General features: G+C 43.6%; 1 protein-coding gene across 4 annotated transcripts in view; it reads left to right on the top strand.

The window, feature by feature from the left end:
* ASTE1 (asteroid structure-specific endonuclease 1) overlaps positions 1-12,583 on the top strand; it is a 291,631-nt gene that overhangs the window by 258,120 nt on the left and 20,928 nt on the right. For all 4 annotated transcript variants that reach the window (XM_085630656.1, XM_085630654.1, XM_085630658.1 and 1 more), the window contains exon 4: positions 10,642-10,825. In XM_085630656.1, the coding sequence (XP_085486782.1) occupies positions 10,642-10,825 (184 nt within the window). The remainder of the gene's footprint in view (positions 1-10,641; positions 10,826-12,583) is intronic.

Raw genomic sequence — 12,583 nt, 5'->3', positions numbered from 1 at the left:
ATACTCTCACAGATGTCACTGATCCTGCAAGCTTAATGAACCCAGAGTTATGCTCCTCAACTTGAGGCACAGGTCCAAAAAAACTGATTTGTGGACATTCTTTAATTTTTTGTTACAGTCGGCTAATCGCTTTATTGCTGTGCCTTGGGAATCAGTCATGGCCAGAACATCCCTCAATGGATGTCAGAGTTGCTGAAATGGGTGTAAGTTGAAATATCAGTACAAAAGTCTGAAAACTGCAAGGAATGCTGCAGGGTGCCTTATGTGCAATTCTGTGATGACTTCCTTGCTGAACTGGCTAAAAAAAATAAAATGACGACAGACCAATTTAGGCCGGAGTATAATTTAGACCTACACTAGCAGGAATAAGGAGGTGTGTGTCATCTAGTCCCATCTCCTTGCACCACATTGTTTACCTTTGGAGTGCAATCGACTGGCGCCCACTGCTCGTTGCTAGTTTACTTAATGTGCGATTGTGATATTGGATTGACAGTGTGAGCAGGGCCATTTAAAGACCTTTTTGGTCATGTATTGTCACCCCTTCTTTGTATTTTAATGGACTAACGCGCTCTAATAATCAAATGATTGATGAAATCTTGAAGTAGGAGGTTCCGTAGCCTAGCTGCAGACATTCAGACTTGCACTTTTCTTTGTTGTGGTTATTTATTTAGTTGTATGTTCTTGCTATACATCTGGAGTTACTTACTAAATACCTCTTTAAGAAAACAGTAGTTATCTTCGTTTTATTGTTGTCAGTAGGTAAAATACTTTGTTTGTATATTGCAAGGAGCTTGCTGGTAAAAGTAATAACGTTTGAATGAATGCTATAAAATCAAATTCTTTGCTGATTTTACTTCGACTGTGCAAGCTGCACATACATTTTTGGTGGCTACTAAGAAGACACTTTATGAACATGGTAGTTCAGACCCAGTGCTGTTGCCTGTCAATCTGAGCGCTCCAGAGGATGCCTGGGGTTTAGTTGAAAGACACGCATACTCAGAATCTACTAAAGTGCTCGAAGTTAAAAAATAAGTAAAAAGATTCCGAACCTTTGAAGCAGTTGGAGGCCAGGTTCTCATCCAATTCATGATAATGTTGCCTGTGTCTGGGCTAGAACAGATGGCTGTACCCAAAAGCTGTCTTGAAATCTTGGAGTTTCTTCTCTCCCAAGGTTCCAATTACTGAAACAGACCTTATTCTACTATGTGCCTATTAGCAGCCATAATACTGTGTCATCGTTGAAATAACAATGGGGTATATATTTGCACAAAATTATTTGGTGATTATATTACCCAAGACGCGGCCGACCATGGACTGATGAAGTTGCCACTTATGTCTTAAAGTGAGTTGAATTGAACTGGGCAGTGCACGTACGGTGGTCTAAAATGTGTCGAGGTAGAGTGAGATTAACATAGGGTGTGCGTTGGCAAAGGTGAGTTTTCATGAATTTACTTGTGAAAGATGGTGCTATTTCTAGGCTTGTGTAGGGGCTCCAGAGAGGAGCACTCATAACAGACAACTCCTGCCCTTGCTGACTTAACTCGCTGTTCGGACAGTAGATAGACACTGTTGTATGTGACTGGTTAGCTGAGCATTGCAGGTGTAAACGGTTCAGTTTCATAGAGTACTTTTTATACCATCACGAGTTTCTTCAAGTATCATTCTGGTTGATGGTCATTGGAGTGACCTCTGTGTGCATTCCACATATTGCAAGCATCTCCCCTCACCAATCTCTGCATGACTTATACAATGGCCTTGGGAGTGGTGTTAGCTTGCGGCAACCCCTCCCTACTGTTTCCTGTTTTGTGTCCGATCTCCCCTCTGCCCACAGCGATGTGCTGTGATGTCAGGTGTTTACGCTACCTTAGACATCTTGTAGCAGTTTCTTGCCCCTGTTTATCCCAGAGTGGAGTTCTGTCGCTATTTTGTACCATGATCGGTAGCCAGTTGTTGAATGTGGCACTGTCGGGAGCAAGGCTGGCCTGGCTGCTGATGTTTGCCATGTTTGATGTGGCAATGGGTCCTGGTGTGCAGACTCTGGAGGCAGAGGGCTCATCCATTGCCAGGAAGACTACTTTCTCACTCCCCCCACTCAGCATTGAAATGTATCCTCCTCCTCCTTTTCCTTTTCTCCTATGTTCATGATGCAAGGGTCTTTATCTCTTGCTATCTTTAGAATTTTTTAAAGAGTTGGGATGTTACTGCTTGCTCTGAATTCAGAACGTTTGCTGGAACTGTTTGCTTCCCTTTTTTAGGTCTGGAGTTAGCCAAGACCATTTGATTTTACTAAAATAATATTTATAATATACTTACCTAAAGGGGCTTTAACCCACTTCTCTTCTTCCATTAGTTTGTTTTCTCATTCACATTTTACTTCCGCTCTCTACAGCATAGGGCAGTGGGTTAGCCTACTTAAGTCACTGGTTAACTTCACTGTGAGTGACTGCATTTTGATCTTTCACAAGGAGCACATCCACACATAAGCTAGATCCCTTCAGTGCCAGTGTTTTTGTTTTTACTTTATTTCTTTAGTATTGACTGATGCGATACCAGGATACCTTCGAAGAAAGCATAGGGAACATCCCAGCTTTATTAGTTCTTGTCTCCTGCCACTGCTGTTGTAAATTCCTTTTGAAATCGCATTTATTTATAGGACTACTGCTTTTTTCACAGCATACTATATTTTATTCCTGGACTTGGTATTACCATTGGTTCATTAATAATTTTTGTCCAGGAAGAAAACAAAACTTTATCGTGTTTAATTTACAGCACATTTGTAACACTTATATTTGAACACGTGGGGTGTAATTTCAATTTTAGCATCCAATGTTTTATAATGTGAACCTTCTTTCCTTCCTTCTTTCTTTCCATCGTCTTCCTTTCCTTCTTTTTTCCATCTTTATTTTCTTTCTTTCATCTTTCTTTTTTCTTTCATTCTTTTTCTTTGCCTTTAATCCTTCTTTCTTTCCTTCTTTGTTTTTTGCCTTATTTCTTTCCGTTCCTCTTTCTTTATTCTCTCCTTCTTTCTTTAATTTCTTCCCTTCCATTCTTTCTTTGTTTCATTCTTTCATTCTTTTTCCCTTTCCTTTTCTCTTTTACATTCTTTCTCTTTTTCTCTCCTTCTTTCTTTTTCTTACCTTTTTAATTTATTCCTCTTTTTCTTTCCTTCTTTCTTTCCTTTCTATCTTGCTTTGCTTCTTTCTATTTTCTTGCCTCCTTTCATTCTTTCTTTCCTTATTTGTCTTCTTTCCTTTTTCCTTTCCTTCTCTTTCCTTCTTTCTTTTTGCCTTTTCTTTTTCCTTTCTTTCATTCTTGTCTTTTTCTTTCCTTCTTCCACTCTTTTTTATTTGCTTCTTTTTTGCCTTTACTATTTTCTTTCCTTCTTTTTCTCTATTTCTTTCATTTTTCCTCCCATTCTTCCTTCCTCTTTTGCCATTTTCCCTCTTTCATTCGTATTTTCTTCCTTCCTTTTTGGCCTTCCTTGCTTTTTTGCCTTCCATCTTTTTCTCCCTTCCTTCCTACTTTCCATCATATTTTCTTGGCTTTATATCTCTTACCTTCTTTCTCAGAGGCAAGAGGCTGCCAGACCAATTTGCTATTTTAGGTTGGTGTTATTGAGACCTTGTGATTTTACTAAAAGTATGTATACATTGGTTATTTAAAGTAGTTTTCAGCCACACTTCATCCATTAGTCTGTGACGGTCATTCACATTTTTCTTCCACCCGTCCCATTGCCAATGTCTTTTATTTTTTAGATTTGATGAGGGCCCAGCAACTTCCTGAACAATGAAGTTTTGCAAAATGTTAAAAACCATAACAAAACAAGAAATTGACAATAGGCTGCTAGCTAATGCCAGACCTATTTGCTTTGCCAAAGCTTGTTTCATCTGCCATGACCTATGCCTTGGATTGCCTGCAACATCTTTGCTAGATGTCAAGTGAACTTGGTTGAGGACAGTGAACATTGAAACATTATTCAGCGTTTCCATATGCGTTGTATTTTGAGAAGGATTTGCAAAATTTTAAACACTGATCTCTTTATCCTGTACATTTTCTATATGATGGTTGTATGGTTATAATCAAGCCATTTTGAGTGTCTTGGAGGGGGTGGGGTGAGGGGGCGGTAGAGTTCCCTCACCATTCCCACCCTTCGACTTCATTTCACCCTCTGAGGCGGAAGCCGGAGGTTCTACTGCACTTTTCTTTACTCTCCTTGCCACAGACTGAATTGCTGAGGGTAATCACGTATTTTAGATCGCGTTTTGAGTGACGCTCGTTTTTAAGAGGCGCTTGATTTTAAAGCTTATTTGCACTTGATTTATCGTCTCCTACCTTCCTCTACCTCCTGGGCCGCTCCCAGCTGAGCATTGACGCTGGGAGCCGGTCCCGGGGAGGCGAGGGCTGCTTAGCGGCCATCTTGGGTGTGTAGTCGCGCTCTCGCGCTCTAGCTGCTACAAAAGGGGGCACTAGACGCTCCGCGTAGCGGACGCGCCGGATGCCCGCCGGAGTCACGCCAGAGTCCAGCTCGTCTGCGTCCGTCCGCGCTGAGGATGCGCTGGACGGCTGGCCCCTGGACTCTGGTAAAATGTTCTCTCTCCCATGCAGCTACTCTTTTAGCCAAATGCTGGCCCTTAAACCTCGTAAAAAACGCTGCTCACATTCCTATGAACCAGATGACTTTCTGTTCCCATTACGATGTGGCTGTCATTCCACGTCTAGGCCTCTTAACTCCGCCCCCATCCACCCTCTCTTTGAACACCCCGTCATATCTAGTCCCAACTCAGTAGGAATAGAGGGCATCTTGGTTAATGCCCGCTCCCTTGTCAAGAACAAGGTTATGTTCAAGGAGATGGTTCTGGATAGAACGCCCACTCTAGTGTTTGTGACCGAAACATGGGCCGAGGATTCATCCGACCCTGATCTAATCGAGGCGGTCCCTGAAGGGTACTGCCTGGCCAGACTCGATAGACAGGGACGAGTGGGAGGGGGGATAGCGATCCTTTACAAAGATCACCTACAATGCCATATCGTCCCCATACCCGATTTTCCTGACAGTTTTCAAGCACTTTATTTTTCAATAAAGGAAGCGCAACGCCCCTTCTTCAACGGTATCTTAGTTTATCGACCTCCCGGCTCGAGAACCCACTTTACGCACAACCTCCTCCAGTCCCTTGAACCCTATTTTGGCCGAGATAACTTTTCCATCATGGGTGATTTTAATTACCACCTAGAACGGCTTGACCTTTCTGATACCTCCTGTCTCATTGAGGCCCTGGAATCATGTGGGCTCACGCAACGTGTTACCGGAGCCACACATCGTGCAGGACACACTTTGGATGGTATCTTTTCCAATGACCCCCGTCTGACTACTAAGGACCCGATTCATCTATCCTGGTCTGATCATCTGGCGGTCCCTTTTCTTTTGAAATATCATAGGATGGACTCCGGTAAAAAAGGGAACCACCTAATGGAGACTGCCAGAAACTTCAGGAATATCAACAGCGACTCTTTCAAGCCCTGGGCTGCAAGCCTTACTATCACTGGCCTAGATAACGTACAGACTGCAGTCGCTCACTTTGAACAGGTCACCACCGAGGCCTTGTATAAACTGGCCCCAGTACAATCTCGGCGCCGAGCCAGAAAGAGACCATCTGCCCCCTGGTTCTCCGACTCCCTTAGGCTCCTTAGGCAAGAAGTGAGGAGAAAGGAGAGGCTTTGGCATACTAGTTGGGACCTCAAGAACAAGGAAGCTCATAAACTCCTTATTAAAAAATACAAAGCTGAAATTGTGCAAGCTAAACAAGAATACTTTGTTACCGTGACCACCTCGCTCTCCTCCCCGAAGGAGCTCTTTAAAACTGTTGATTCCTTGGTCAAACTGCAAGCCCCTGACCCTGTTATTCCTTCGCAGGATCTATGTGATAAGATTGCCTCCTTCTTCCACACTAAAATCCAGGATATCCACTTGGCCCTCGAGGAACAAAGAGCTGGTCTCAGTGCATCCACATCCGGGGTAGAGATGAGTTTAACCACCACAGAAATCCCCCCCTCAAGCACCCTGGACTCTTTTCCCCCGTTGGTCTTGCAAGATCTTGAGCTATTGCTAACTAAGACCAAGTCTGGTTCTCCCTTGGATACCTGCCCACTGAAAGTCATCAAGCAGTGTAGGGATACCCTCTTACCTCCGCTGCTAGAGGTAATGAATCTAGCCATTAGAGACGGTATCTTCCCTATAGAATGGAAGAAGGCGGTAGTAAAACCCCTGTTGAAAAAGGCCTCCCTGGACCCAGGGGTCTTAAAGAATTTCCGGCCTATCTCTCTGCTCCCTGCCCCAGCGAAGATGCTTGAGACTCATCTTAACAGGCATCTCGCTGTTTTTGTGGAAAGCTCGGGATGCCTAGACTCCTCCCAGCATGGATTTAGGAGAGAATTCAGCACCGAGTCAGCCCTCACCATCGTGCTCGATAAGATCCGCACGACAGTAGATGAGGGCCAGACCTCTCTCCTGGTCCTGCTCGATCTAACTGCGGCTTTCGATACCCTCTCCCCCTCAGTCCTTACATCTCGGCTGAGGGAGGTGGGGGTGAAGAACGCAGCTCTGGATCTTTTGACCTCCTTCCTCACGGGGAGGGAACAAAGAGTCAAGCTGGGGAAGTTCCTATCTCCATCCCGATCTGTGCTATGTGGGGTCCCTCAAGGGTCAGCACTTAGCCCGACCCTCTTTAATATCTATGTTACCCCACTAGCCAAACTTATAAGATCTTTCGGGATGGAGGTAGTCTCTTATGCAGACGACACTCAAATCCTCGTCTCTCTTCCCCATTCAGATGAACTAATCGCCTCCAGGTTTAGATCTTGTATGGAGGTGGTTGGTCATTGGATGATTCAGAACTCTCTTAAACTGAATGGGGAGAAGACTGAGGTGATGGTGTTCGGGGGGAAAGAAAACATCTGGTCAGCCAACTGGTGGCCTGACTCACTAGGAACATGCCCTTCCCCTACAACATCTGCCAAGAACCTCGGGGTGCTGATAGACCCTGCCCTCGACTTAGGCAGCCAGGTGAGCAGAACTGTCTCCACCTGTTGGGGTTTGATTCACACCCTACGAAGGATCAGGAAATATCTCTCCTTGCAGGCAAGAAAACAAATAGCAGTTGCTCTCATCGGATCGCGCTTGGACTACTGTAATGCACTGTATGCTGGGCTTAACAAAGGCCTGCTGCAGCGCTTACAGGTAGTCCAAAACGCTATAGCTAGATTTGTCCTGGATATCCCCAGACGCTCTTCGGCCACTGCAGCCAGGAAAACGCTGCATTGGCTGCCGGTAGAACACCGAATCCGGTTCAAAGTTCTATGCATGACCTACAGAGCCATTGCCAAAAATAGCGACACAGGAATTGGGTCCATCATTTCCCACTATATCCCCGGAAGGAACTTGCGTTCCTCTGGGAAATTGCGTCTGACAGCCCCCCGTGTACGAAGAGCCAAATGGGGTGGTAGAGCCTTTTCCACTCTTGCTCCTAAGTGGTGGAATGACCTTCCCCTGGACCTGAGATCTCTCCCGTCTTTACAGCACTTCCGCTCTGCTCTAAAAACCCTTCTCTTTCGGCAAGCATACATGTAAGGTTTCCTGTCTCCTTCTTTGATCCTTCTCTGATCATTTTTGTTAGGCGCCTTGATACCTGCGGGTTACTGTTCTGCGCAATATAAATCGCCATTCATTCATTCATTCATTCACCCTGGATAGGGACTTGACATGAGTGAGTGACATGCTGTATCGAATCCTGAGTGGGTGTGGCTACCACATGTTTAATACCCAGGGAGTTCATAAATGTCCCGGGACCCCCTCTTCCCTTCTTCGGGCTTTGCTCTGTCACACAATGGGGCCCACCTATGTCCTGCTTCCCCACAGAGGTGCCCCGGTTTGCTGTATTCAGATACAAAGCTTTTTTTTCCATGACTTTGACGCTCTGACTTGCCATAAACACGTGCATTCTGATGTCACTTGGTGAATTCGGGTTATGTTGATTTCTATATTGAGAATATGTTGTCTGCTACTGTTTTGATGGGTTCCTGTGCGAGCAGTTGCTAGCGCACGCTAAATTAATTGTTCCCTCAAAATCACTCTTAATTACAAGAATAGTTCTCATTGAGGAAATTATTGGTAAATGTGTGTCAAAGAGTAAAGCAGAATTACCAAAATGACTCCGGCATAATTACAATTTCGGTCAGGCCTAATAATGGCCCTCGAGGTCTCAATATGGAGGATTTAGCGGGACCCCGCTTTCAAAAAAGTGTGGCTGTTAGGGCAGCGTGTTGGCGGGCCGCCGTCTATGATGAGCAAACACCGTCATTTAACCACTGCTACCCCTAAGCTGACGGCAGCTCCTGGGCGCCAACCAGAGGCCTGCTCAGGGCACTTACTCAGAGGACCTTCAGGTCAAACTTCAGCATCATTATCCTGATCCAGCGCAAAGCCAGGGGGCGAAATTTACAAATCCTCCTTGCATCACAGACCCGTCGTCACACTAACTCATTCACACACACATTCATTGGTGGGGCCCATAACACCAGCACTCATACGTCTCTCTCACAGGTCTGCACACAGGAGGAAGGATGCACTGGACATGTGGGGGGTACCTTATAACCTATAGGGAAGAAGAGTTATTTACAGAATATACATTCGCGTCACCACCTATAGGATCCTAACCTAATCATCAAGGCACTCCACCACTTGGTCGACGGACCAATTTGTTGGACTGGTTGATGGTGATTTAGAACCAGCTAAAACACATTTAAGCTTCAGAATCCTCTAATCTCTTTTTTGGAAAAATCACATTTTCTGTTAATCAAATTTTGTTTATCTAAATTTTATTTGCAATTATATAATTAGCTTTTAGTCAATCAAAGTTGAAATTTAGTCAAACAACACAATCAAATGACATTTTATATTTACCTATTCTTGCTATCGGGGCTTTTCTAATTCAATTGGCTCTGCATAAACCAAATTTTCTGCTCAATTGTCCCAATAAAGCAGGCCAAACTCAAAGTTCAGAAAAGTTCTTTGCTCAGCACGTCACAGTCCCAAAGATCTCCAAAGGACCAGGAATCGTGCAAGCATCTAGCTCATCTGTCATCGCCTGTGGGGTCGATAGGGGTGTACGGGATCGATCTAACTCCTCCCTATTCTACTACCCTTTTTATAATAAATTTCTGGGTAACCTGAAACATTCTTTTACCAATACTACAATCTGATTGGTCTTATCGTCGAATTTTCACATCCAAGGAATATTTTAAGTCACTTCCTCGGTCCTGGATGTGTCCATGATACAATGTATTCTCTTCTAGTTGTGGATGATCATTGTTCTTGAATTGGTTTTTACTAACTGAAGTTTGGCAGTCCTCCATGTTCCTATCCTTGACCAGGAACACTGTGCTCTGACTTGAGGTTGCCTGGAGGTCTACGGAGCCATCCGAGTCTGCGCAGTAGACATCGCGCTCATGAGACGGTGGCAACTTCCGAACTCCATTTTGGATGTCATGGTTTGGTAGGCCCAAATGCCAACTTAAGCAAAACAAACACAAAATAATAATTAATACACAGAAATGAAGATTCTAATGTTAAACCCTCACTAATCCCTTTATGTATTAGTAATTTCCTAGCTTTTTAGCGACATTTAAAGCAATAAAACTCACCATTTGATCCAAACGGGAACGCAAACATCACAAAAACAACATATATCATGCAATATTCTATCACCACACGAACTATTGTTAATAGGCGTACCACAGTTAGTTATTAGGGTTATTCTGCCATGCAAATAGTAATGAATTCGAGGTGTAGTTGGTGTTTACTAAAAGTGCAGATAGTTGATTAATATAACACTGCAAACAGTTAATTCAAATTATAATATAAGTAGGTTATGTAATTAATATTTTCATGCAAAATTGAGGAGGTATACAAAATTTCGCTTAACCTGCTCCATCAATCCCATGCAGGTCAAATGAGTAAGAAGGAGGAGGGAATCTTAAGGGAATAACGACAACAGTCCTGCCTCTCTAATGTCAATGGTGATGGAACAGTGACCCCACTTTCAGGTGGAGCCCTTTCAACCCGTTTCCATATATACCTATATATTCACCAGTATGGATATAACACCTGCGAGAGTTTATTTGTTTGTATTTCCGATATGCTAATAAACGGATAAGAAATAAATACTCATAAAGTTGCACGTTCGAAGGTGTGCCCCCACTTAGGCGGGCATCTACGCCTCGGATCACCTACTCTCCGCTCTGGGACACTACTTCCTGACCCTTGGAGCAAATGTGAATTTACAGTCATCAAAAGAGGTATTACACACCCACGTTAACTTAGGGGCACATGTCTTTGTGAACCCTTTACTCACTACAATCCACACAGCCTAGAGAAACTTGGGACGCTTCATAGCGGTGTCCTGTAAACAGTCGGGCATCTTATGCAAATTAAAGTGTGGACTGGTTTGGTGGGTTAATGCACCTGCTGTGCTGCAGCATCAAATACATACAATGAAAAGTGCAAAGGGGCGCATTTGACACACTCTGCAGTAAGAAGGCATGCATTATCGATTATTGTGGTGATGGTGTTACTAATGTCCACTGTAGGTCCTGCTGAGAAGACCAAGGCGGTGTTCGATCAGTTTTTGAAATTTAAAGAAGGAAAAGCACGGAATAAAAGCTTAGACTTGGATGCTGCCCATATTTACTGCCAGTGGCAAAGTTGCCTCCAGATGGGATTGTACCTGAACCAGCTGCTGCGCTTTCCTCTCCCTGAACCAGACCTGACCAGGTGAGAACAGGTGTACCCATACAGTTAAAATCATCTCAAATTAGGCCCTGACATGTCCATCTATTGTTTTCTTTTCTTTTAAAATTTCTCAGTCTTTTTACTTTTTAAGATACGATTAACAATTTGCATGTGACTTCCACATTTTATAGAGCTAAAGAAAGATAAAAATGAATTTGCAAATCATTTTGCCCAAATACATTTGTCTCTTCTGGTACAATGTTGAAACCGTATATAATTCACGGTGTACAGTCATAACAGATTACAATGAGCTCCCAAAAGAAGATTGGGATGTTTATCTAGTTTATAATGTATACGTAGCCCACAAAGGATATTACTTATACAAAATGTAAGAGATACAGTTATAATGACGTATAACGTACTATGTGATCTTCGTGCACATATTGTGGTGAAAAGATTGTGTACTTCCTTGTGGAGGTGGTTAGTCAAGCGGGAAAGGTTGTGGTTAGTCAAGCGGGAAAGGTTGTGCTTAATAGAGTTCAGCCTCTGTCGGGGTTCAAGCACCACCGACCCGAGGTCAGAGAGCACATTGAGCACCCCGACCTCAGGGATTCTTTGAGTCGGTATCGGTGTCAAGGCTCTGGGAACCAGTGTGGCGCTGGAGGCTGAGTCCATGCAGGAACAGGGGAGGTGCATTGGTTGATTTGGAGGGTACAACTCACGCCGAGCGAACCCACTAGCAGTATCCTAAATGGAGGGACTCTCATCTCCTTGGGGCCCGCAGGCACGGCAAAAGGAGTCTGTAAAGATCTGAAAAGTCGGAGCATGGCCTTTCGGACCTCTTCGATCTGCTTTAGTGTTGCAGATGGCCCCAGAAACTCGACCACAGGCATACCTGTTGAGGATCTGCCACAGACATTTGTTTGTGACAGTCCTTACAGAGCTTAAAAATGGTGGTTTTGGGAGGTGACATTTCCCTTGCACACAGGAAACATTTTTAGGTAACTTGTATCAAAGAGACTAGAGGTAGCTCTTGATCCGCATCTGATGGTGTGGAACTTATGTCAACGTGCGGAAGTGGTGCCTATATGGGTCTTGTATGTAATTTCTGGAGCGGAACAGCATTATTGCAGAGCTACACGACACCACCTACTGATGCGCAGAGCTACTGCTCAAAAGCTTCTGGATCCAGTCTGACACCTGGGGAATATTCAAAAGCTGAGGAATCTCCAGTTTTATAGTGTCTGTACCACATACAGCATTACCGAAGGTAAGTAACTTGTTCTTCTGGTTCCTCTTATTATACCTATTATTTTGGTGAACTATTATAATTGATTGATTAATACAGATCTATTTTGTTCATTAAACGTGGTTACCAAAGTCATGCTGCAATAAATCTTACCAAATACCTTTTTCTCCTTCCTCCGTAACATAAAACAGCACCCAATATATGGCTGTATAGATGGAATAAATGACCGTCCCCTGGACATTATAAGGACATTACAAGTTATAGATAACTTCTGTTTCCAAATAAAGGACCTGTTCTCTTTAACAACACATATATCTGAGATTAATTCCAATATCCCTTTAAAGCAAAGTGAGGCGTTGGTTCCTTATACGACATGGTTACACCGCCTCATTGCATTAGTCTTCCTTTTATTATTTAATGCATGGTCAGTACCACTGTCTGATAAGAGGCCTTCAGGTTGCAGGAATGCAGAATAATTTTGGAATCTCTGCTTTGAAAATAAACACACCAGTGTACAATTTGGAGCCTGTGATCTGTTGCAAATATAATTT

Source organism: Triturus cristatus, chromosome 10 (assembly GCF_964204655.1).
Source record: "Triturus cristatus chromosome 10, aTriCri1.1, whole genome shotgun sequence".
Lineage (NCBI taxonomy): Eukaryota > Metazoa > Chordata > Amphibia > Caudata > Salamandridae > Triturus > Triturus cristatus.
This window is presented reverse-complemented; position numbering and strand designations above follow the sequence as displayed.